Source organism: Carcharodon carcharias, chromosome 31 (assembly GCF_017639515.1).
Source record: "Carcharodon carcharias isolate sCarCar2 chromosome 31, sCarCar2.pri, whole genome shotgun sequence".
NCBI lineage: Eukaryota > Metazoa > Chordata > Chondrichthyes > Lamniformes > Lamnidae > Carcharodon > Carcharodon carcharias.
In genome coordinates, this window is record NC_054497.1 from 24,596,274 (window position 1) to 24,620,752 (window position 24,479).

Genomic DNA, 24,479 nt, shown 5'->3' on the forward strand with positions numbered 1-24,479 from the left:
ACAGCAACCATTTGGTACACAGCAAAATCCCAGGGACAAAAATAGGAACAAATGTGATTTTTGATTTTAGATGATTGATAGCTATTGTGACAATAATGGATGTTTATAACTTCCATTGGGGTGGAATTGCTTCTGTCTTGTGGCAGAACTAAGCCACCCTGTTCCCTTTGTTGTTGAACAGCATTGTATTCATGTGAGTGCAATTAGTTGTGCATTCTTTCCATACATGGTCCTTCCAGAGATCTAGGTGTGGCTGTTTGTAGAATATGTGGCATTAACTAGATACTGTAGCATAGTGGTTATGTTAGTGTACGAGCAATCCAAGGTCTGAACTAATCGTCCAATGACATGAATTTAAATCTGGTCATGGCACCTAGAGGATTTCAGTTCAGTTAATTAAATAAATACACCTGGCATAAAAAGTTAAAGTTGATAATGGTGATTAAACTACTGGATTGTTGTGAAATCCAGTTGGTTTACTAATGTCTTTTCGGTGGTGGGGGGGGTGGAGGGGGAAAGTCTGCTGTCCTTATCCTGGTCTGAATTATGTGACATATTTCCAGGCCTACATCAATGACTTCTAATTACCTTCTGAAATGGCCAATCAAGCCACACTGTCGTCTCAAGGGTAATTAGTGATGAACAATAAATGCTGGACTTGCCAATGATACCCACATCCCATTAATGAATTAATAAAAGAAAAACAGCCTGCTGTAGAATCTGTAGGATATTACTAGTCTTTGACTTGCATCATTAATATTCTCTGTTGATTGATTTAAGACTAAGTGAACATAATAAACATCAAGCCAGTTAATTGGAAAATATGAGATACATCAATTTCCTCACTCATTAGTGTGTCCCCATTAAATAAAACTTCTGTGTATTACTTTTGAAGTGTTATTGTATTGATTGGGGAAACATTAAATTTCCAATTTAAGCCATGAGTTTTCAATCCCCACTGCAGAATGTTTGCTATTAATTATTAAAATATTTTAATGTTTTATGAATTTAATATCTTGTATAAATATTAAAAGTGCTTTATTTCAAGCACCCTGAAAGTATAGACAGCCCTGAAGGTAAAATCACTCTAAAAGTTTACACCAAGCTCAGAGTATTTTTTAAAAAATACAAAATGCTCTTTTTTTTTGTGAACCATCTGCATTGAATCACAACAGTACTTTTAAAGATAGGATTCCATGCAACTTTAAGGTCACATAAAGTCCTTTCATCATTTTCAGCTCATCCTGAGTGTTTAACTTCCAAAAGTGGTCAAAGACCAGTTGTCTGATTTTAAAAGATGGCACCTTCAACAATGTAGCACTTATTCAGTTAGATTATATAATTTGATTATTGATGATCTAAAATCAAAAATATTTTGAGCCTGAGTGAGAGGGCTTCCAGTGGAGCAAAGAAAATGCATGTGTGTCCATTCAAAAAAGTGCAATCATTTAAAAGTTTAAAGCTCTCTAAATTGTTAATATAATTACCAGTGTGAAATCCCCTGTTGATGCTATGGGTTGGGAGCTGAAATATTGCTGCTGTAGTGCAATGGGCCAAAGAGTGGCCAGATGCTTTTCCACACTTGGGTGTTCTTCATTTTCACTTGGGGTGGGGAGGGGGTGCATGAAATGGAAGTTTGATAGGTTGGAGAGGGATTCCTGAGGATGTTAGTGCAGAATTTGTCCCAACAGTCCTCTTCAAAGCAACAGTAGTTAATTCAAGCACTTGTGGTTCTAGACACAGAGAGAGAGGGGGGAGTACAATACCTTGGCAATATCATCTGAAAATAGTGTCAGGTTTCGTATGTACATTGACCAATATCCACCTCTACCTCACTACTACCTCTCGCAACCCCTCCTCCGTTTCCGATTTGTCATGCTGCTTGTCTGACATCCAGTATTAGATGAATAGAGAGAATCTTCAAATTATATTATGGGAAGACCAAAGCATTGTCTTTGGGCCCCACCGCAAACTCCAATTCTTAGCCACTACCTGAGGCTGAACAAAGCTGTCCACGGCCTTGTCCTACTTGAACCTTAGCCAAGCTTCTGATCACATATTCAGTCCTTTACTAAGATCTCTGTAACATGGCCTGTCTCTGCCCTCCCTCTGCTCATCTGCTGAAATTCTCAGTCTATTCCTTTGCTATCTCTTGACTTGCTTGCACCAATGCTGTCATTGCCGGTCTCCCATTGATACTTTCCATAAACTTGAACTCATTCACACTGGCTGTCTGTACCTTAATTCGCACCATGTTCTGTCCACCCATTATCCCTGCATTTGCTAACCTACAATAGCTCCCGGTCTGGCAACATCACTTTAAAATTCTCATCCTTTCTTTCAAATCCCTCCATGACCTTCTCCTTCCCCATTTCTGCAACCTCTTCAACCCTACAACTCTTGAGATAGTCACACCAGTTCTGGCCCCTGCATCCCCAAGTTCCTTTGCTCCACCATTGGTGGCCATGCCTTTGGGTCCCCTAGCCCTAAGCCCTGGAATTCCCTCTCTAAATTTCTCTACCCCTCTCTCCTTTAAGATGCCCCTTAAAACTTACTACTTTGACCAAGCTTTTGGTCATTGGTCTTTAATATTTCCTTTTGACTAGGCTTGTCGCTTGTCTTAATGATTCCTTGGTGGTTCAGTGTCGTATTTTGTTTACCCTCCTGTGAAGTAACTTAGAATGTATTATTACATTAAAAGTGCTCTGTAGAGGATAGTGAAAGAGATAGGTTTGAGAAGCATCTTGATGGAGGAGAGATGAATGAGGTGAATGATAGTCTGAAAATCACACATCATCCATCAACACTAACACCAACATAATAACATTAACACTAGAAGCCTACCAATGTTATGGTAAATTTAGATAGTGAATTTAGCCTGTATTGTATGTTTGACTTTGAACATTACTTTGTTATACTAGATAATGCCAACTAATGTTGAGAATTGCTGCTTTCTAAGTTTACTGTTGAGCCTTTTATAATGTAGATCTTAATTTGTGATAAATATTACTGTCCTTGTAATCCCCAAGAGTGAACCTTGTAATTGTATTAATTGGATTATTATAAATATAGTCAAATAAAGTGCTCATATATCTATGACTGACATCCACCTGGCAAACGAGAGATAAAAGCAAAATACTGCGGATGCTGGAGACCTGAAATAAAAACAAAGTGCTGGAAGAACTTTAAGTCTGGCAGCATCTGTGGAGAAAGAAATAATGTTAACATTTCAAGTCCGATATGACTTCTTCAGAACAGGCAAAGCAGAGAGATGTGTTTCACTCAGTGTTGCACTGTGAACCTATTGGGACTGACCTAGCTTAGTTAATAATCAGCCTTAAAGATCAGATTGTGTGGAACATAGTGAGTAAAACTAACTTAGACACGAGATCTGAAATTCTGGGCTGGGATAGTAAATCTTGATCTAATGTTCTAATATTGTTGATTTGGGGCAGGAGTGAGGGGAAGGAGGAGATCCTTTGACTTACATTAAATGGCACATTAAAATTTTTGAATATAATATTTCTTGCACTGGATAGGCATTGTTTGAAACTTAGTGTTCATATTCCTACATAACACTGGGTATCAAACTTGAGACCTTCTTGGACTCTTGTGGTTCAGTTAATTTTTGGATAACTTCACTGAATCTTTAAGGATGTTTTTTAGGATTTTTTATAGGATGTTTAACCAACAATTAAAAGCCTGCTGCCAATTCTGTCTTGTAAACTGTTGGGCTTTTTTGCCTAATTTTAAATGGATTTCTGCTTTGTTTCTCAGACCAAAGGATGCAATCAGGGCCTTGAGGAAGAGGCTTTCGGGAAACAAAAACTTTCGGGAGGTGATGCTATGCCTAACGGTTAGTCTTGTGATTTGTCTTTCAGGGCTCTTTTGAAACAAGAATGCTGCAGTGGAACCTACTTTTGCAAGCATGTTATGTGCTGTTGACTTGTGTAATATTGTATCTTTGTAATATTATAAATGGGTCTACAGTAGAATTGCCAACATGCATGATAGTGTTTTGTAATATTGGGATCATTATACATGTGACACACTGCATTCTAATGCTAAGGTGGAACTGTACTTCAGTTGGTCTATTCCCCAAAGTCTAACTGCTATAAACAGTGTCAGTCTGATATCAGTCACAAGTTATATTGTTGCATGGTGAAGGAAGCTTGTACATTGGAAGGCACTGGTAAGTCAATAGATGTTAAGCAACTACTGATAGCAACTGAGCACATAACATGCTTGAGAAAGAAGTTTCCCATTACAATTCTCTCAACACTAAAGAGCCAGAAACACATTATTATTAAATAACTGCCTTTGTCTTTTTAAAATATCTGTTGTAATCTTGAATCATGGCAGATGGGACTTTTATTCATAAAATAAATGCAGGAAAAAAAATATTTATTGATCAAAGCAGTATCTAGCAGTTGATAATTTCAGTGAGGCAGGTTAGATTTAGGTCTATCTTGCACCTGTCTCTCATTTAGTGACTAGAAGCTCATTTATTTTGAATTTGTACAGACTGCAGTGGTACAAGGGAAGATTAGATGTTGAGTTGAAAAAGAAAATATTAGAAAGTACGATCAAAAGTGTGTGGTTGAACAGGTAGGTTTTGAGGAAGGCCTTAAAGGAGCTGAGGAAGGTGGAGCCTGGTAGGATTTAGTGAGGGGATTCCAGAGAGTGAAGCCTAAATGGCAGAAGAGACAGTGGGCAGAAGGAAGAAATATTTGAGGACCAAGTTAAAAAAAGGGAGAGTTTGGTGAGAGGGTTATGGTGCAGGAGCAAGTTAGAGGTGGTAGATAGACCAGGAAAGGATTTGAGCAAATGGATGACGTAAATTTGAGAGAGTTGGGGACTGGGAGCCAATGTAGTATTGGGAGCATAGGCTTGATGGTAAAGCAGGACTAGGTATAAAATAGTATATGGACTGCAGAGTTTAAAACCTTCTCGACCTTAAAACCAAGCCGTAGAGAATCGGAGCATGTCAAAGAGAGTATTGGAGTAGCTGGCTCCAAGCAGAGACATGCTTGAGGATTTCAGTGGTACATGGACTAAAGTTGCAAACAGTCTGGTGGAGCACTAGACTGTGGTCAGGGAAGTAATGATGTTTGTGGCTGGAATTTGAAGATGATAGCTTTGGTCATCTGCATATTTAGCTGGATAAAATTGTGATGGATGGAAGCATGGGGCATTGGGATTAGAATATCGGGATCCAGCAATCCAACCTTCATTCTCCGGCCATTTAAATGTAAAAAGATAAACCGAATCAAACCATCGAGACTTTTACAAAAGGCAGGGGGGCCTAATGAACATTCGAAGATTGCAGCCCAGTGATGACATCAGTGCAACGTAAACTTAACTGTAGATTGAGGAGGCCTGAGTTGGGGGATTCCCAGAGGTAGATGCCTGACAGGAGAAGCTGGCTGCCTAAGACTAGTACAGGACCTGCCCTTTTTAAACATTCCTTGTGGGCCAGGAGGCGCAGGAGTGCTTCCCAGTTCCTAACATGTTCCCGATCACTAAACCTTGCAACCCCAGTACCGATTGCAGCACAGAACTTCTGCCTCCTTCTGGCTTTCAGGGGCCATGCCCTTGTGTCCCCGGCTGCGGTCTTATTCTGCTACATATCACTTCCATCCACCAGCCAGACAGCCAATCTGGCTGACTGTTGGGTAGGAGTCAGCCCAAAATTATTCAAACGCGATCCTGACATTACAGTCCGCAGATTCCATGCCCCCCGGCCTTGCTGCTTTCCACCCACGCTCTCTTTGAATCCTCGTTAATAGTTGGGCCACTGTCTCTGGACAACAGCCTTGGTTATGAATTATTTAGAGTATTGTGCCTGGTTTTGGTTTCCTTACATGATGATTGTCACATAGGTATGATAAAGGCTCTGAGGAGGTCCTTACCTAGTTTAAAAGGCCCTTTGTTACCATGATTGACAGACAGCTGGGCTTTTTTTAACTTTAGAAAGCGTAGGCATGAGGAGATTTGATTGTGGATGTTAAAATAATGAAAGCGTTAGATTCAGTCCAAGTAGACAGGTTATTTGAGCTTGATAAGTTAGCGGGGGATCAGGTCCGATAAAGCATGGAATTAGGTTAGATGTCAGGAAGTATTTCTTTCCACGAATCATCGACCAACGGAACAAGTTGCTTCCTTGTGCAGCAGACATTGAACAGTGAGCTGGATGAATACCTGAATGTGACCAACCTAACTATGTACACAGGGCAATGTGCCTCCCAGTCACCTTGGGCTGTTTGTAAAATCAAAAGTTCAAAAAGTAATTTATTGATTGTAAAGCTCTTCTTTTGAGGGACATTCCGAAGATCTGATGAACAACATATAGGTGAAACGTATATCTTGTTTATGAACATATGAATTAGGAGCAGGAGTAGGCCAGTCGGCCCCTCGAGCCTGCTCCGCCATTCAATAAGATCATGGCTGATCTGAATGTTACCTCTGCTCCACATTCCTACCTACCCCAATAACCTTTAACTCCCTTGTTAATCAAGAATCTATCTAGCTCTACCTTAAAAATATTCAAAGACTCTGCTTCCGCCGCCTTTTGAGGAAGAGAGTTCCAAACACTCACTAACCTCAAGAGAAAAAAATTCTCCTCATCTCTGTCTTAAATGAGCAACCCCTTATTTTTAAAACCGTGACTCCCCCCTTCTAGGTTCTCCCACAAGAGGAAATATTCTCTCCACATCCACCCTGTCAAGACTCCTCAGGGTCTGAAAGGTTTCAATTAAGTCGACTCTTACTTTTCTAAATTCCAGTGGATACAAGCCTAACCTGCCCAGACACAAGACAACCTGCTCAATCCTGGTATTAGCCTGGTAAACCTTATCTGAACTGCTTCTAATGCATTTACATCTTTGTTTAAATAAGGAAACCAGTACTGTATACAATCCTTCAGATGTGGCCTCACCAATGCCCTGTACAACTGAAGCAAAACCTCTAGATAAAGGCAAAACACTGCGGATGCTGGAAATCTGAAACAAAAACAATAAATGCTGGAAAAACTCTGAGGAAGAGTCATATGGACTCGAAACATTAACTCCACAGATGCTGTCAGATGCTTTTTCTCCACAGATGCTGTCAGACCCACTGAGTTTTTCCAGCATTTATTGCTTTTGAAGCATAACCTCCCTACCTAATTAATTCCCCTCGCAATAAATGATAACATTCTATTAGCTTGCCTAACTACCTGCTGTACCTGCATACTAACCTTTTGTGACTCTTGTACTAGGATACCCAAATTCCTCTGAATTTCAAGAGTTCTGCAATCTCTCGCCATTTAGATAGTCTTTTTTATTTTTCCTGCCAAAATGAATGATTTCACATTTTCCCACATTATACTCCATTTGCCAGATCTTTGCCCACTCACTTAACCTATCCATGTCACTTTGTAGCCTCCTAACATCCTCTTCACAGTTTACTCTCCTACCCATCTTTGTGTTGTCAGCAAATTTAGCAACCATTCCTTCATCCAAGACATCAATATAAATTGTAAAAAATTGAGGCCCCAGCACTGATCTCTGTGGTGCACCACTTGTCACATCTTGCCAACCAGAATAAGACCCATTTATATCAACTCTCTGCTTCCTGTTAGCTGGCCAATCTTTCTAACCATGTCAATATATTAGCCCCTACACCATGAGCTTTTATTTTCTGCAATAATCTTTGATGTGGCACTTCATCAAATGCCTTCTGGAAATTGACAGTACATCCACTGATTCTCCTTTATCCACAACACATGTGACTCCTTCAAAGAACTCCAATAAATTGGTTAAAGATGATTTCCCTTTTACAAAACCATGTTGACTCTGCCTGATTGCCTTGATTTTTTTCTAAGTGCCCTGCTATAAAATCTTTAATAATAGCTTCTAACATTTTCCCTATGACAGATGTTAGGCTAACTGGCCTATTGTTTCCTGCTTTCTGCCTCCCTCCCTTTTTGAATAAAGGAGTTATATTTGCTATTTTTCAATCTAATGGAACCTTGCCTGAATCTAGGGAATTTTGGATAATTAAAAACAATGCATCAGCTATCTCACTAGCCTTTTCTTTCAAGACCTTAGGGTGAAGTCCATCTGGACCTAGGGATTTGTCAGCCCGCATCCTCAACTATTTGCTCAAAACCACTTCCCTGGTGATTTTAATTTTCCCGAGTTCCTCCCTTCCATTTCATGATTTACAGCTATTTCCTGGATGTTACTTGTGTCCTCTATAGTGAAGACCGAAGCAAAATACCTGTTTAATTTATCCGCTATCTCCCTACTTTCTATTATCAATTCCCCAGATGCACTTTCTATAGGACCAACACTCACACTGTTAACTCTTTTCTTATTTAAATATCTATAGAAACTCTTACTATCCATCTTTACATTCTAGCTAGCTTTCTCTCATACTCTAATTTTTCCCTCCTTATTAATCTTTTTGTCATTCTTTGCTGTTCTTCATATTCTTTCCAATCTTCTGACCTGCCACCCGTCTTTATGTAATTATCTGCTTTTTCTTTAAGTTTGATGCTGCCTATAACTGTTTTAGTTAACCACAGATGGTGGCCCTCCCCTTGGAATTTTTCTTTCTCATTGGAATATATATATTCTGTGTATTCTGAAATATCTCTTTAAATGTCTGCCACTGAACTTATATAGACATATCCCTTAACCTCATCTGCCAGTTCGCTTTAGCTAGCTCTGCTTTCATGCCCTCATAATTGACCTTATTTAAGTTTAAAATACTCAGCTTGGACGCATTCGTTTCTCCCTCAAAATGAATGAAAAATTCAATCATATTATGATTGCTGCTGCCTAGGGGTTCCTTCACTAGGAGGTTATCAGTTAACCCTATCTCGTTGCTCAACACCATATCTAGTATAGCCTGCTCTCTGGTTGGCTCCAGAACGTGCTGTTCTAAGAAACTATCCCGAAAACATTCCATGAACTCCTCATCTATGCTACCTTTGCCCATCTGATTTTTCTAATCTATATGTAGATTAAAATCTCCCATGATTATTGCTGTACCTTTCTGGCAAGCTCCCGTTATATCTTCTCTTATACTTATCCTACTGTGTAGTTACAATTAGGGGGGGCTGTACAACACTCCCACAAGCGACTCCTTGCCTTTATCATTTCTCATTTCAATCTAAACCGCCCCAACATCCTGGCTTCCTGAACTTAGGTCAACTTTCTCTAATGTGCTAAAACCATAATGAAATAACAGAGCCACCCCTCCACCTTTTCCTAACTTCCTGTCCTTCCTAAAAGTCACATACCCTTCAATATTCAGGTCCCAATCTATGTCATCCTGTAGCCATATCTCTGTAATGGCTGTCAGATCATATTTCTATATTTCTATTTATGCTATCACCTTTCCCTATGTGCATGTTTGCAGCCCAGTCACAATTGCAAACCACAATAGTCAAGTTAAAATTAGAATAGAGGATGCTATTAAAATTCATGCTTAATGGATCAATATATTCTCAGTTTGAATTTGTCTAACATTTTATCTAATAAAGGTTCTAGAGACTTGTGTGAAGAACTGTGGCCATCGATTCCATGTTATGGTGGCCAGTCGGGACTTTGTGGAGGATGTATTAGTAAAAACCATTCTGCCTAAGAACAATCCACCCACTGTAGTGCAGGACAAAGTACTGAGCTTAATTCAGGTAAGTGGCACTGATGGCTCGTACGTGTCTGTGATAACTGAAGAATCAGCAGAGGTCATAAAAACATTAGAATTAGGAATAGGAGTAAGCTATTCAGCCACTCGAGCCTGCTCTGCCATTCGATAAATCATGGCTGGTCTGATTCTGGTCTCAACTCCACTTTCCTGCCTGTTCCCCCATAACCCTTGGCTCTGTAGATCAAAAATCTGTCTTAAATTGGGCTTGAATGTTTTTAATCCCAGAAATCAAACTAGTGAACGTTCTCTGGACTGCCTATAATACAAGTGTATCCCTCTTCAATAAGAGCAAAGCTGTACATGGTACTCTAGGTGTGGAGTCAGCAATGCCCTGTACTGTTGTAGCAAGGTGTTCCTACTTTTATACTCCATTTCCCTTGCGATCAAAGCCAACATTCCACATCTTTATTGAAACATACAAGATTCTGAGGGGGCTTGACAGGGTAGATGCTGAGATGATGTTTCCCCTCTTGGGACAATCTAGAACTACAGGGCACACTTTCAAAATAAGGGTGTTCTCATTTAAGATGGAGATAAGGAGAAGCTTCTTCTCTGAGGGTTATTAATCATTGGAATTTTCTATCCCAGAGCGTAGCAGAGCCTAGGTTTTTGACCGGTAAGGGAGTCGGGTTAAGGGGGTAGGGGGAGGGGGCAGGCAGGTAGGAAAGTCAAGTTGAGGCCACAATCAGATGAGCCATGATCTTATTGTAAGGCAGAGCAGGCTTGAAGGGCCAAAAGACCTATTCCCTCTATTTCTTATGTTCTTAGGCGCTTCACAGCAGCGTTATAAAACAAAATTTGACACAGAGCCAAATAAGACAATTTTGGGATAGGTAACCAAAAGCTTAGTCAAAGAACTACTGGTAAGTTTTAATGAGCATTTTAGAGGACAAGAAAGAGATATTGAGGTGTGAGATTTAGGGAGAGAATGCCAGAGCCATGGCCTCTATTGGTGAAGCAATTCAAATTGGGATATGCAAGAAGCCAGAATTGTATGAATGCAAGGATGTTGGAGAGTTTGAGGGTTGATGGAGGCTACACAGAGTTTAACCTCCATAAACTGAATGCACCCAAGTTCTACTGGCCTATATTGGCTTCATACTCTGAATGCATCAGTTCCTTGGCTTTGTGTTAGCACTTGACCGTGAGTCAGAAGCCCCATTCTGGAAGCAGAGCGCAGAGACTGAGGGAGTGTAGCATTGTCAGAGATGCTGTCCTGTGGATGAGACATTTAAACCGTCTCCCTGTTTTGGTGGATGTAAAGAATCCCATAGCACTCACTTTGTGTACAAATTGGCTGTGTGTTTGCTTGTATATCAACAGTGGCTGTGTGCCAAAAATGATTCATTTGCTGTGAAGCAAAATCCTCATCTACAAATATCTTCTATCTTATATTTCCAGTGCAAATGGAAAATATGGGCAATATATAGCATTTGAATGAAAGAAAGAAATAGATTGCACATTTGCAATGCCTTTCATGACCTCAGAGTATCCCAAAGCATTTCACAGCCAGTGAAACTAGTCTTAATAATGGTGATGATGATGACTATCATTTGTTGTTGTAAAAATCCATCTGGTTCACTAATGTTCTTTAGGGAAGGAAATCTGCCACCCTTACCTGGTCTGGCCTACATGTGACGCCAAACCCACAGCAACGTGGTTGACTCTTAACTGCCCTCTGGAATGGCCTAACAAGCCATTCAGTTCAAGGGCAATTGGGGGCGGGCAACAAATGCTGGCCTTGCCAGTGACACCCATATCCCATGAGAGAATAAAGAAAAAAAAGTACTTTTGTTGAAGTGTAGCCATTGTTGTAATGTAGAAACCATGGCAGCTCCCACAAACAGCAATGTGATATTGTCCAAATAATCTGTTCTTTTAGTGATCTTGGTTGAGAGATAAATATTGGTGAGGACACAGGGAGAGGACTCCCTTACTCTTCAGAAGAGTGCAAAGGGATCTTTTACATCCATCTGAGAAGGTGAAGGGACCTCAGTTTTAACATTTCATTGAAAGAAGTAATCTGAAAGAAGCAGCACTCCTTCAGAATTGCACTGGAGTGTCAGCCTGAGTTTCGATGCTCTGTCTAACCTCTAACTAATAACCTTCTGACCCTGAGCTGAGAGTGCTACCTACTGAGCTGTGGCTGATACCTTAATGTTTTCAGCAGGCTTTATTTGTAATCTGTGTTAAAAATCTAATGAGGCTTTCTGTTTTGCAGCAGTTAACTGTTTAAATACCACAAAAAAACATTCAATAGTGTGAATCTTTCTTGCAAAGTTTAAAATAGTTGGTCAAAAAAACACTCTTAATATGAGGCTGGGATGTATACCACTCAAATCAGATGGATGCTGGTCAACAGTGGTGGACTTTTCAGGGAATTTTGGTACTTAATGTTTGTTACCTCCCTGGTCTCCATTTATGCTGTTCTTCAAAAAGTGATGTGGTAGAGAGGATCATTCCCTGATCTGTATTGTGAACTAACCTTGGCTGAGACAGCAGTTGGGTGTGATGCAACTGTTTTTAGTATCTTGGAGTTCACTTTTCAGTACTTGTGCAGAAAACTGCACATGTAGATTTTGTGCAAGCCTATCTGTAAAACGCTTCAAGATGATTAACAATAGTTGTGAAGCCATTTATCAATAAGAGTCAAAATTAGTTTTTAACTATGCTGAAGTGGTATGGCACAAGCTGAAGCATTTTGCCCAATTTTGTGCACCATGTTTTGGGAAGGATGTAGGTGGGGCCTTGATTGCAGGAGAGATTTATGGTGCCACGGATGAGAGACTTCAGTATATGGAGATCGTTTTCCTCAGAGCAGAAAAGTTTAGTGGGAAGTTTAATAGAGGTGTTCAAAATTGATGTTTTATAGTGTAGATAGGGAAAAACTCTTTCTACTTGCAAGAGGATAAATAACCAGAGGGAACACATTTAAAGTAATTGGCAAAAGATCCAGAGGAGAGATGTTTGTTTTACGCAGAGTTATATGGTCTGGAAATCATTGCCTGAAAGTATGATTGAAGTAGATTCAATAGCAGCTTTCAAAAGATAATAAATTAAATAAAGGCAGGGCTGTGGAACTAAGTGGATCATTCTTTCATCAAGCCAGCACAGATGTGATGTACCAAAAGAGCATCTCCTGTACTATATGATTCTATGAAGAGCCCATGCCATTATGAGAGAGAGGGAGGAACTTGGGGATAGGCATGTATAAAATATGACGTATAAAATAGTAATACTATGGTTTTAATGTTGAATGCAGGCTTGGGCTGATGCTTTCCGGAGTACTCCAGACCTCACTGGGGTAGTGACTGTGTATGAAGAACTGAGGAGGAAGGGGCTTGAGTTCCCTATGACTGACCTTGATGCACTGTCTCCCATTCACACACCTCAGAGAGTAAGTATGAATTGGGGTTTAGTTATTGCACTGCCCCTGATGATAATGTGCTGATTTTAATTCAGCTGCTTAAATGGTTAAACCTTTAAATTTTCAATTTAACTGATTTGACAGTGACTCAGAGGACCTTGATGCTTTAAGTATTTGGCAACATAATTCTAATGCAGCTCCTTGCTGATATAAACTGGCCAGTGATTTAGACATTGGACACTGTCACGTGACTCTGCTTGGAGCCCTTTCAGACCTGTGGAAGCAGTGCAAACTTAATTGGTGAGATTCAAACATGGAGTAACAAAAAATGGTTGGTGATGGATTTGGGAGATTGCAATATGTTCAAGGATTTTGTAGAGGAAAGGAATGTTGGAGATGGGATGTAATTTGCTGAGGACAAGAAGGGTAGAGGGTGTGTGTGTTTTGACGAGAGAGATGACGAAAGTGGCTTTGAAAAGGGGGAGGGCAGTACCCGAGGAGATAATGTTAGCTAATATGGGGGCCAGAGAGGGAAACTAGATGATTAGTAGATCCCTTGAAATAGGGACCAAGAGAGCAGGAGGTGGGTCTCATGGACAAGATGATCTTAGAGTGGTCCTAGGGAAGGGTGGGGAGGAACCTTGGGGGTCGTTTGGCTTAAGAAATGTGGCACAGGCAGCTGAACAGATCTCAGTTTTCATGATGAGAAGTTCTTGAGGCTATTGCACTTGTTAGTGGTGAGGGTCGAGGGAGTGGGGCAGAGAGGGCTTTAAGGATCTTGGGGGAAAAAAATGATCTGGAGGTTTTCTTTGCTTTCCATGAAAACCCTGGAGTAGAAAGTGCTTTTGCCAGAGAAAGGTGAGGTCCAATAGTACTTGATGTCCAGCCAGATCTGACAAATAGTTAAACCAGTTGTGCACCAGATACTTTACCCCATGTACCTTTGGACTTATGACCAAAAAAAGAGGGGCAGACCAGAAGGAAAATCCAAGACAACAGAGATTAGGAAATAATAATATTAGGGCTCACAGCATCAAAGGTGCATGGGAGAGACTGGTTGAGCTGACCAGCTGCAGAAGTATTGTGACATGCAGAGAGCCAAAGGCTAGACAGTTGGGACTTGAAAGTGAAGTTGTTAATGATGTGAGGGAGCACATTTACAGGGATACACGCAGAAGGAATTGGGGTTGGAAGTGGTCAGAGGTGGCCACATGTATGCTTCAGATGATGGAGAGGACATAATGAGATGGTGAGGTTGAGGGGTAGCCATGAATGAGTAAGAGATTTTTTTGGAAGGGACGATTAAGGAAGGAGAGGAGAGCAATGAAATTGAAGGAGATGGTATGAGATGAGATGGGGATTAAAGTTACTCAGGCTGAGACATCACTCGGCGCAGATGCTGAGGAAGGATATCTGAAAAACTTGGGTTAAGGCTCAAGTGGAGAGAACAAAGATTGTACTGGAGTTATGAAACTTCCCTTTTTTTGCCAGGTTGAGTCTACAACTGCCCCTTCTCGAAATGCATCAGCATTAGCAGTCTTATTCTGGATTAGGAATGTTTCAATTTGATGATATCGGTTTAACTATCAGGAATGATTGAACAAGCTTGGATTTTTCTCTAGAAAAGGAAAACATGAAATGTGGCCTGATAGAGATCTTTAAAATTATGGAAGGATTTGATAGCGTGGACATAGAGAAGATCTCCACTTGTTGGAGAGACCAAAACTAAGGGCCATAAATGTAAGATGGTCACTAATAAAGGTACTGTATTGACCAAATTGCACATGTCCAACCTATCTCCTGTACCTCCGGCCTCACCCCTTTCCCTCCCTCCCAGAATCATGATAGGGCCCCTCTTGTCCTCACTTTTCACCCTACCAGCCCCCGCATTCAAAGGGTCATTCTCTGCCATGTCTGCCAACTCCAGCATGATGCCACCACCAAACACATCTTCTCCTCACCAACCCCTGTCATCATTCTGTAGGGACCATTCCCAAGGCCACCCTGGTCCACTCCTCCATCACCTCCAACTCCTCAGCCCCTTCCCACAGCACCTCCCCATGCAATCACAGAAGGTGTAATACCTGTCCCTTTACCTCCTCCCTCCTCACCATCCAAGGCCCCAAACACTCCTTTTCAGGTGAAGTAGCACTTCACCTGCACCTCCTTTAATTTGGTCTACTATTTGCTGCTCCTAATGTGATCTCCTCTATACAGGGGAGACTAAACACAGACTGGTTGACTGCTTTGTGGAACACTTTCGCTCGGTCCACAAGCATGACTCAGACCTTCCTGTCGCTTGTCATTTCAGCACATCATCTTGCCCTTGGCCTGCTGCAATGTTCTAGTGAAGTCCAATGCAAACTGGAGGAACAGACCTCATCTTCCGATTGGGCACTTCACAACCTTCCAGACTTAACATTGAATTCAACAACTTCAGCCCATGAACTCGCTTCTCCGTCTTTACCCCTTTTTAAATCCAATTTTAAAAAAATGTATTTATCTTATTTATTTATTTCTATTTATTCATTTTTAAAATTAAAACAAAATTAGCCCTTTTTTTATCCTTTTTCCCCAACCACCCATCTGTCACTTGTTTCGATGTTGTGCCTTCACAGAGCATTGACACTTGTTCAGCTGTTAACACATTCTGCTATCTTACCTTTATGCCACAAACATTACTTTCTTTAGTCTTGAACGCTACCATTAATACTCCCTTTGTCTTGTGTCCATGACATTTTTGTCAATCTCTCACGAGCCTCCACCTATCCTTGACCTTCTATCTTGTTCCACCCCCTCTTAAACAGTATAAAATCCATCACATTTCTACTTCTCTTTAACTCTGAAGAAGAGTCATACAAACTTGAAACGTTAACTCTGTTTCTATCTCCACATATGCTGCCAGACTTGAGTTTTTCCAGTATATTCTGTTTTTATTTCAGTTTTCCAGCACCTATAGTATTTTGCTTTTACACAGTTTTGAAACCTGGTTTCTGCTGAGTTAATTCAGTATGGAGCAGCAATTGACCTCTGCCTTTGAGCTACAGAGAGGAGAGGATTTTCCAGGATTCTTGCTCCTGATTGCTGTCCAGTGACCACGACAGGAAGATTTCACATGGATGCTAGACGTTGACAATATTTGAGTCAGCTGTGATACATGTTACCCTGCCACTTTGGTGGAATACAGTAGGGAATCCAGACCCTGTGGAAAAATTTCCAGCAACTTCAGATGCTGAGGCTGTTAAGGCTCCGAACACCACCTGGTTCAGGTCAGCCGGCTTAGCACTGAGCAGGGTTCCAAACTAAGCACCTTTCTGGTTTATAATGGCTCAGCTAATTAACTGGATGAACTTGCTGAGTTATTTAAGAACCTCTTAAAACTTTTATGTTATCCTGCTGTGTAAACTGAGAAGGACTTACTTTCCTACAAGTAATCTGCATAATTTGGGAGTTTTAACATCAGACATTTATCCAAAATGGATGTCTATTCATTTTGTCCTGTTGTTAATCCTGGACGTTAACTCTGGAAGCTTGTCATTACCCACTGCACTCATCCTTTTGCTTACAGATGTTCATTTTACTCTTGTTTTATTTTTCAGACTATTCCCGAAGTTGACCCAGCAGTCACACAAAACTCTGCCCCAGCGCAGCCAGCGATGTTCCCGGTCTCTGAGCAGCCTATCCCAGCAGTGTCCACAGAAGGTGCAATCACTCCCTCCCTCGAACAGGTAAAAACCAGTTCAGACCCTACCCCCTCAAATGTGTCACCACAACTGCAGCCATAGTTCACTGTTGACACACAGCAAATTAAGTAGTTGGTTTGAGATTCTTCTGCTTAATGGCCCTTAAGCATTTACTAGAAAACCAGTCATAGAATGTGAAGGCTTTTCAATAGAAACAATCTTTCACCCTTCCCTCCCTAATCCACAATGAGAAAATGTTTCCCCTGCTATTTACTAGGACGTTATCAGAATTGAAAGACCTCAGGTTATGTGGAGAAACTAAAATAACTGGATTGTTCTCCCTCAAGTATTGAAGGTCAAGGGAAGATTTGATAGAAATGTTCAAAATTGCGAAGGATTTTGAGTGAATAAACAAGGAGATATTGTTTCCAGTGGCAGAAGTGACAAGAGGACAAAATCTTTTACACTGAATCGCCTTGTTTTGGAATGAAATGCACTACCTGAAAGAAACTGGAAGCAGACTCAATAGTGACTTGCAAAAGGGAACTAGATAAATACCTGAATGGGGAAGATTTGCAAGGCAATGAGGAAAGAGCAGGGGAGTGGAACCAATTAATAGATCGTTCAGATAAAACCGGTAAAGGCATGATGGGCCAAACAGCCTCATCCTGCGGTATAATCGAGAGGGGCACTGTCCTAGAAGGCTTGTTTTGATGATTGTGCCTGATGATTGTGCCTTCTTCCTCTCATTCTACCAATTAAAACAGAATAGTTGGGTTAAATGATTATTTTAAATGTCTTCAATCCACCGTGTGCCGTTATTTGAGGCTAGTTTTTAAAAATTCATTTGGGGTGTGGGCATCGCTGGCTAGGACAGCATTTATTGCTAGTAATACACATATAAGATATAACTGTGGAAACACAATTCAGTTTCTACTGGTTAGTCATAACTATTGAGAAATGCTAGCTGCCATTGAACAGAATGAATCTTAACACCTGTTGCGTAATGGCTGAAGTGCTCACTTTACTATTAGTCATTTTTAATGAAGACAAACAAACTTATCAAATGGTTTGTCATTCAGTCGCCACCTGCTGGTGGCAGTTAGAATAACATAGCTGCGCCAGTTAAAACCCACTTGATTATCCTTGACTTTTCAAGATTTTAAATGTGTTTTGCAGGTCGCTAAACTGCGGAGTGAACTGGATGTTGTTAATGGTAACGTAAAGGTGATGTCTGAAATGCTGACTGAGATGGTCCCGGGTCAAGAAGAATCCTCTGACCTTGAACTGCTACAGGTGAAACAATGTTTTAACATGGGACGGGGAGAGTAAGCCATTCAACCAGTTGGGCCTATATTGCCATTCATTTATATTATGCTGGATCTGTATCTCAACTTAATTTACCTGCCTTGGCTCCATATTTCTTGAATATGGGATTGAACTGGATTTGGGGAGGAAAACATCATGGCCCATCTGGCCAACCCTGCAGTTCAAAAAAATCAACTATACTTTAACCCCCATCAATTAGCTCTATTGTCAAAAGCTAGCCCCTTTCTTCTCTGTTGCCACTGCCTCCTTTGATGGTCTGTTCCACACAGTGTCAAGGAGTGAAATCTGTACTATTCACTTCCATCTTCTGACCTAGAGTCCTGGCCCTTGAGTCAGTTTACTCATACCTTTTGGCATCTTTAATCTTCGATACCTTAAGCCATTAAACCCTAAACCATCTTTTGAGTATTAGTAATCCACACCTAAGTCTCTGCAACCAGATTAGTCTTCACCTTGCATCAGTTACAACATCATATTCTTAAACCAATATGCTGGTACGCCTAAATCCCAAAGTTCTGATTTTGTGGTAAACAGAATTTGGAACAGTTAACAGTAAATGTGAAAAGCCTGCCCTCATGACAATCATGCACTCTTCAAATGGAAATACCTGGGGCATCCCCTAATGACACAGCAAGTTTATCGACACTGTAGCTGAACAGTAGAGAATACGGAGTTCTTGGATTCCTGTCCCATGTCAACTTGATTGATGTCAGTAATAAGGGGTGACAGTTAGGCTGAATACCCTGAGATTAAGGAGAAAACTGATCTTATTATGCTCTCCGGTGACTGCAGCTATAAGTGCTGATGTGTGGCATTAAGCAAGGACAAGATCAGGCTCAAGAACACCATTGAGCCTGCAGATATTGTGTAGGCTCATGCAGGAAGAATAGCCACTTCAGCAAAGGTGACTGGTACTCTTAATACAAGGAGCCCAGACTTTCAGGAGGAACAGAACTTTCAAAAAAAGAAAGTTGGTTTAATATTTAAAAACCTGCTTTAAGATAATTCACTTTTGCCTGCCATATTTTTAGCAGTTGCATGTAATTACACATTTTACACAACAGGAGTTGAACAGAACATGTCGAGCAATGCAGCAGAGGATCCTGGAGCTTATCTCAAGAGTCACCAATGAGCAGGTGACAGAGGACCTATTGCATGTCAATGACAACCTCAATAATATATTCCTCCGATATGACAGGTAATCAAGTGCACCTTTACAGCTACACTGAAAGATCCTTTTCTTTAAAAAGAATTAGCATTTCTGTAATGCCTTTCACAACCTTGGGATGTCCCAAAGCACTTCATAGCCAATTACAGTTTTTGAAGTGACTGTTATCATGTAGGAAATGTGGCAACCAATTATTGTGCAACAGTGTCCTTTAAATAGGAATGCGATGAATAGTTAATCTGTTTTAGCGCTTGAGTATTGCTGAAAAAAGAAACGTTTTTTGTCAAAACCTTTCGTCTTGCACTCATTAGGACAATTCACAAGAATACCAAATTAAAAGGGGACAACAATTAATACTATGAGAAGAGAGTGCTGATTGGCTGGCAAGTGGACTCTGATTGGTAGAGGTGTTGCCATGGAGAATGCGCCAGTTGATGGTGACCTACAATTAACTGCCAAACATTGTTTGAAATTTAAACCAGGTAGTTTAACTCTCGTCAAAGCATTGCCCTGAGTAATGAACCAGCAAATGGCTGTCACTTATTTTGTTTAGCTGAAACAGGTGCAATGTGTGTACATGTTCTTTCTGTCTGCAAAGAACAGGGCCCAGTTTATTGATAATATGTAGCTTCCAGTACACACACACGTGCCAAATTGCGAGCCCAACTGGCGATCTTAAATTGGTTGTCAATGTAATTCTTAGCACACTGAGGATTATTTAGCAAATGTTGTCCAATCACGGAATCACATCTAATGTTGGACACTGTGTTTTGAGTTTTGCAAGCATGGGCTAGTTGGGTATGGTCTATACCTTGCCCATTGTGAACAGCGGAAGGGATATGCTATTTGACATGATCAGCAGTCTTTGGGATGTATGGCCCACATATCTAGCATCACACTGGCACTAAAATTCATATACCACATTATCCATTTTTGTGATAGGCAGAACATCTTTTTGGCTTGACTGTAGCATCCTGTTAGTGGCGAGTACCACTTGTGTTGCTACTGCATAGTTGCAGCAGGTAACAGCCAGCTTCACCTGCTGCTCAATTTTTTTTGAGACACCTTTCCCTTCCAGGGTAATCTGAGGTAGGCTGGGCACTTTTCAGGGCCAAAAATGATGGTCTTAGGTCCGTTCATGAGATTGCATGATATACAGCACGAAATGATCTGATTAGGGCAGCCATTATCCTGCAGGATGCCTTTAATGTGCCTTATTTTGGCATCAAGCTTGCATGGCGAGCAAATGGCTGGGGCTTATTTACGAGATTTTCAATAAAGCCAATCTTATAGCACGTGGAACTGTAAGCATCCCAATGTGTATATTAACCAGTGAAGGAAGGCTTGCGGTAGACCATGGTAGAGAATCCCCTGGCAGATTTCTCAACTAGAAATCAAGGAAAAGGAGTTCATTTGACTGCTCCATTTCAAAGATGAATTTGAGCGCAGATCTGAGCCCATTGAGACATGTAAGGAAATTATTACATGCAGCTGCAGATTTAAATATGGCAAACATATCATCTACATATTGGAAATATACAAAGGGTAAGAGATTGTGTGGCATTTCATCGAAGACATGTTTCTCATTTCGCACTGTATATCGTGCAAACTCGTGAATGGGCCTAAGGCCGTCACTTGCGGCCCTGAAAAGTACCCAGTCTATCATATTACACTGGTTAGACCATAGCTAAATTGTGTGACCAGGATCGGGGACGTGCTGGGTGGCGGAGGACTGGGCTGGATGCTCCCGCAGGAGTTGGCGCGACACGCGTCTGTGAGTGTCCAGGTCGCAGCTGATGCCATCCAAGACCTGAGAACGGTCGTGCTTGGACCTGATGTTATTTTAGGTCTTGAGGTGGCCCAGGTGCGCAGTGGTCTTCCGTCTGAGCGTTCCCCTGTTCGGACAGAATTCCACATTGGCCCCAAGCCCCGAACCCTCCCTCGGGTGCTGGCGCCCCGCAATATGAGCCGCCTCGGGGACATGCCCTCTGTGCCATTTGGCACGGCAAAGAGGAGCTTTTTGTACGGACTGCTGCTGCACACCTGCCATTTTCTCGCCCTTGTCCGCCACCCGGACACGCCCTGGCGTGCCTTGTTGCCGTCCGGCGGCGGAGGCCCCCGATGGGAGGCCCTCTACGGAGGTGTCCCCCCCCTTTCTATCGGGGACCTGGGTTGGAGGGTGTTGCATGCAGCAGTCCCCTCTAACCGTAGGATGCATAGGTTCACGGACTCCCAAGACACCTGCCCTTTTTGCGGTCTTGTGGAGTCCGTGGACCATGCGTATATAGGGTGTGGTAGGCTGCACTCCCTTTTTAGTTATTTGAAAAACCTTTTATTGATGTTTTGTTTGCACTTCAGCCCCACGCTCCTGATCTATGGACACCCGGTGCGGAAGGGGGTCGGGTAGGAGGAGGACCTCCTCGTGAACCTGCTCCTGGGCCTGGCCAAGTTGGCTATTAACAGGTCCAGGCAGCGGGCGATCGACGGGGGAGTCCCACCCGATTGTTTGTCCCTCTTCCGCGGCTATGTTTGCGGCCGGATGTCCCTGGAGAGGGAGCACGTGGTGTCTGCCGGCACTCTCAAGGCCTTCCGTGCTCAGTGGGCACCGCGGGGACTGGGGTGCTTTATCGACCCCTTTAATCACATTTTGGTTTAAAGTTTGTAAGTTTCCTTTAAACTTTGCTCTTGGTTTTACAACTGACCTGAATTAGGGGCTGTGCCTGATTTATCCCAATTTTGTTAATTTAGTTTAATTGTTTTGACTCAGAAAGAGTTACATCAATGTTGTACAAAGCAGGAGGAGTGTGATGTTTGTGCCTGAAATTTCCAACATGACCTTTCTGGTTTATATGGGAGAAACCCTTAATTCAAGAGCATTGGGCAGAACAATTGGTGACTACTGCTCCATTTGTACAGAATTCGGATAATCATTTTTTATATCTCGCACTTGTCATAACCCACATTTAAGCACATTGCCAAAGTACTATCTCAATTTTTAATCTCCAATATTTCCAGTATGTACATTCTTAAGCTCAAGAGTTTTGAAAGATTTTAGAATGATTGAGAATTAATAGTGCTTGTGGAATTTGTCCCTGATTTGACTGAAAGTTTTAAGGACCGGAAATTCTCAGTATCTTCTCACAAAATGATACAGTGGACCATTTGACTCATCATGCCTGTACTGGTCCTTTGCATGAGCTATCCAATTAATCCTACGGCCTTTGCTTTTTTCCCCATAGCCCTGCAAATTTTTCCCTTCAAGTATTTATTTGGCGGTTTATATCTTGTGCCTATTTCATTGATTCTGTCTTTCTCATTTTTATCCAGGTTTGAGAGGTTCAGAACTGGACAGAATACTGCTAATCGAGTGAGTACAGTTCAACTCTTGAAGTAAAGCCAACTAATCTAGTTTGAGTCACTATAGACATGGCAAGTATCTCAGACTGAAGGTAGATGACATTGTGTGCACGTTATTTGAAGAAGATCTGTATTATGTGTGATGCAAGATTGTACTATGCTGTGCAGTTCTTATGGATCTGGAAAATTGATTTAAGATGATTAACAAAAGAAATCCAGAAGGGGTGAGGTGGTTGAGCAGAGAAATTTTTTAATGTAGCGAGTTACCATGATCTGGAATCCATCACCAGAGAGGGTAACGGAAGTATGTTCAATAATAATTTTCAAAAGGGAAAGAGATAAAAATTTGAAAAGGATAACATTTACAGAACTATGGGAAAAGGAAGAGGATTGGGCATAATTGGATAGATCTTTTAAAGACCCAACACAAGCACAATGAGCTGAATGGTCGTCTCCTGTGCTGTATGATTTCTATGACTTGGCATCCCACTGGCAGCCAATAATGCTCAGCATTTCAATGAATCCAGATGTAAACTGTGCCAACTTGGGAACATCAGATACAGAAAAATCAACCCATGATATCCACAAGCACAGAATTTAATTCCTTTTCAGACTGACTAGGAGCATCTTCCCAACTTGATGACTTCCCAATTGCAGGGTTCCACATATTTAGAATTCATTTGTCGCTACATTTCCTCTTGAGTTAGTTTCACATTAGTATGTTGTAATAAGTTAATTTTCAATCTCTCTTTCTTTCTGTTTCTCTAAAGGTGCCCAGTGGTTCAGAGAATGCAGACAATTTAATAAATCTTACACCAAGCTCTCCAGCTGTTGTCACCCCAGTGACTTCTTCTAATCTCTCATCACAATTGGCAGGGCTCAGTAAGTATTGGTTCCCAATTAACTTAAACCATTAACATTGAGAAGGGGTTAAACAAAACTGCATTTCCCCTCCACTGCATATAGTTTCACAGGCAGCAGTGCCTCTCTAGTACAACATACAGGTGATTGTTCTTTGTTTCTAAGTCTGCACAGTACCTCTGGGAGATATTGCAGCCAAGTCTGGTCCTGTCTTTTTACTGTTCCCTGTAGGAGTTGCCTGCTTGCTAATTTAAATTGAGGCCCTGACTGTTTAGTCTATGGCCTTCCCCAATGCAGAATGCTGAATCCACTCCACCTGAAATTGGCAGCGTTTCAACCTAATTAACATCTCAAATAATTAAGCCAATTATATTACATTCAATAAATTAGACATTGGTTGAAGATTGCATAGTTATAGATAGATCTACAACACAAAAATTGGTCCCTGCCCACTGGAGCTGCATGCTACCCTCCTTCATCTTAACCCTATCAGCGTAACCATTCTATTCCTTTCTCCCCTTGTGTTTAAATAACTTCTTTCCAATGTATCTGTTCCGTGTACTTCAACTGCTCCGTGTGGTAGCAAGTTTCACATCCTAACTGCTCTTTGGATAAAGAAGTTTCGCTTGACTACAGAAAGTCAATTAGATAACTTTAAATGGACAGTTTTTGTTTTAAGGCAAGCAGTCCTACTTGCTTTACTGTACACCAATGGATTTCTGGTAGTTTCAAAGACCACTCGCCATAATATATTCCTTTTTAAAAAAAAAATCGAATAGCACAAATTTATTTGGTTGAGACTGAGGGGCTGAAAGGTTTGAGCTGTCAGGTACACAGGAAGCTGAAGGTAACCAAAGAAAACGGCAAAGTAGAAGCCGCAGACCTGGTATATTTCTCCCTCCCTAGCCCAGAGATATGGATGTAGCACCACAATTGTTAGATTTTTGCTGATTGAGGACAAAAGCAGAATTTGAAGCTTGACTTGCCTAGTTTATGGCTCAGTGCCTCACAATGC

General features: G+C 41.3%; 1 protein-coding gene across 4 annotated transcripts in view; it reads left to right on the forward strand.

The window, feature by feature from the left end:
- Window positions 1-24,479, forward strand: part of tom1 (target of myb1 membrane trafficking protein) — a 119,745-nt gene that overhangs the window by 45,475 nt on the left and 49,791 nt on the right. For all 4 annotated transcript variants that reach the window (XM_041177779.1, XM_041177781.1, XM_041177782.1 and 1 more), the window contains exons 3-10: window positions 3,778-3,856; window positions 9,533-9,682; window positions 12,962-13,096; window positions 16,666-16,794; window positions 17,929-18,045; window positions 19,143-19,276; window positions 22,574-22,613; window positions 23,374-23,485. In XM_041177779.1, coding sequence (XP_041033713.1) covers window positions 3,778-3,856; window positions 9,533-9,682; window positions 12,962-13,096; window positions 16,666-16,794; window positions 17,929-18,045; window positions 19,143-19,276; window positions 22,574-22,613; window positions 23,374-23,485 — 896 coding nt within the window. The remainder of the gene's footprint in view (window positions 1-3,777; window positions 3,857-9,532; window positions 9,683-12,961; window positions 13,097-16,665; window positions 16,795-17,928; window positions 18,046-19,142; window positions 19,277-22,573; window positions 22,614-23,373; window positions 23,486-24,479) is intronic.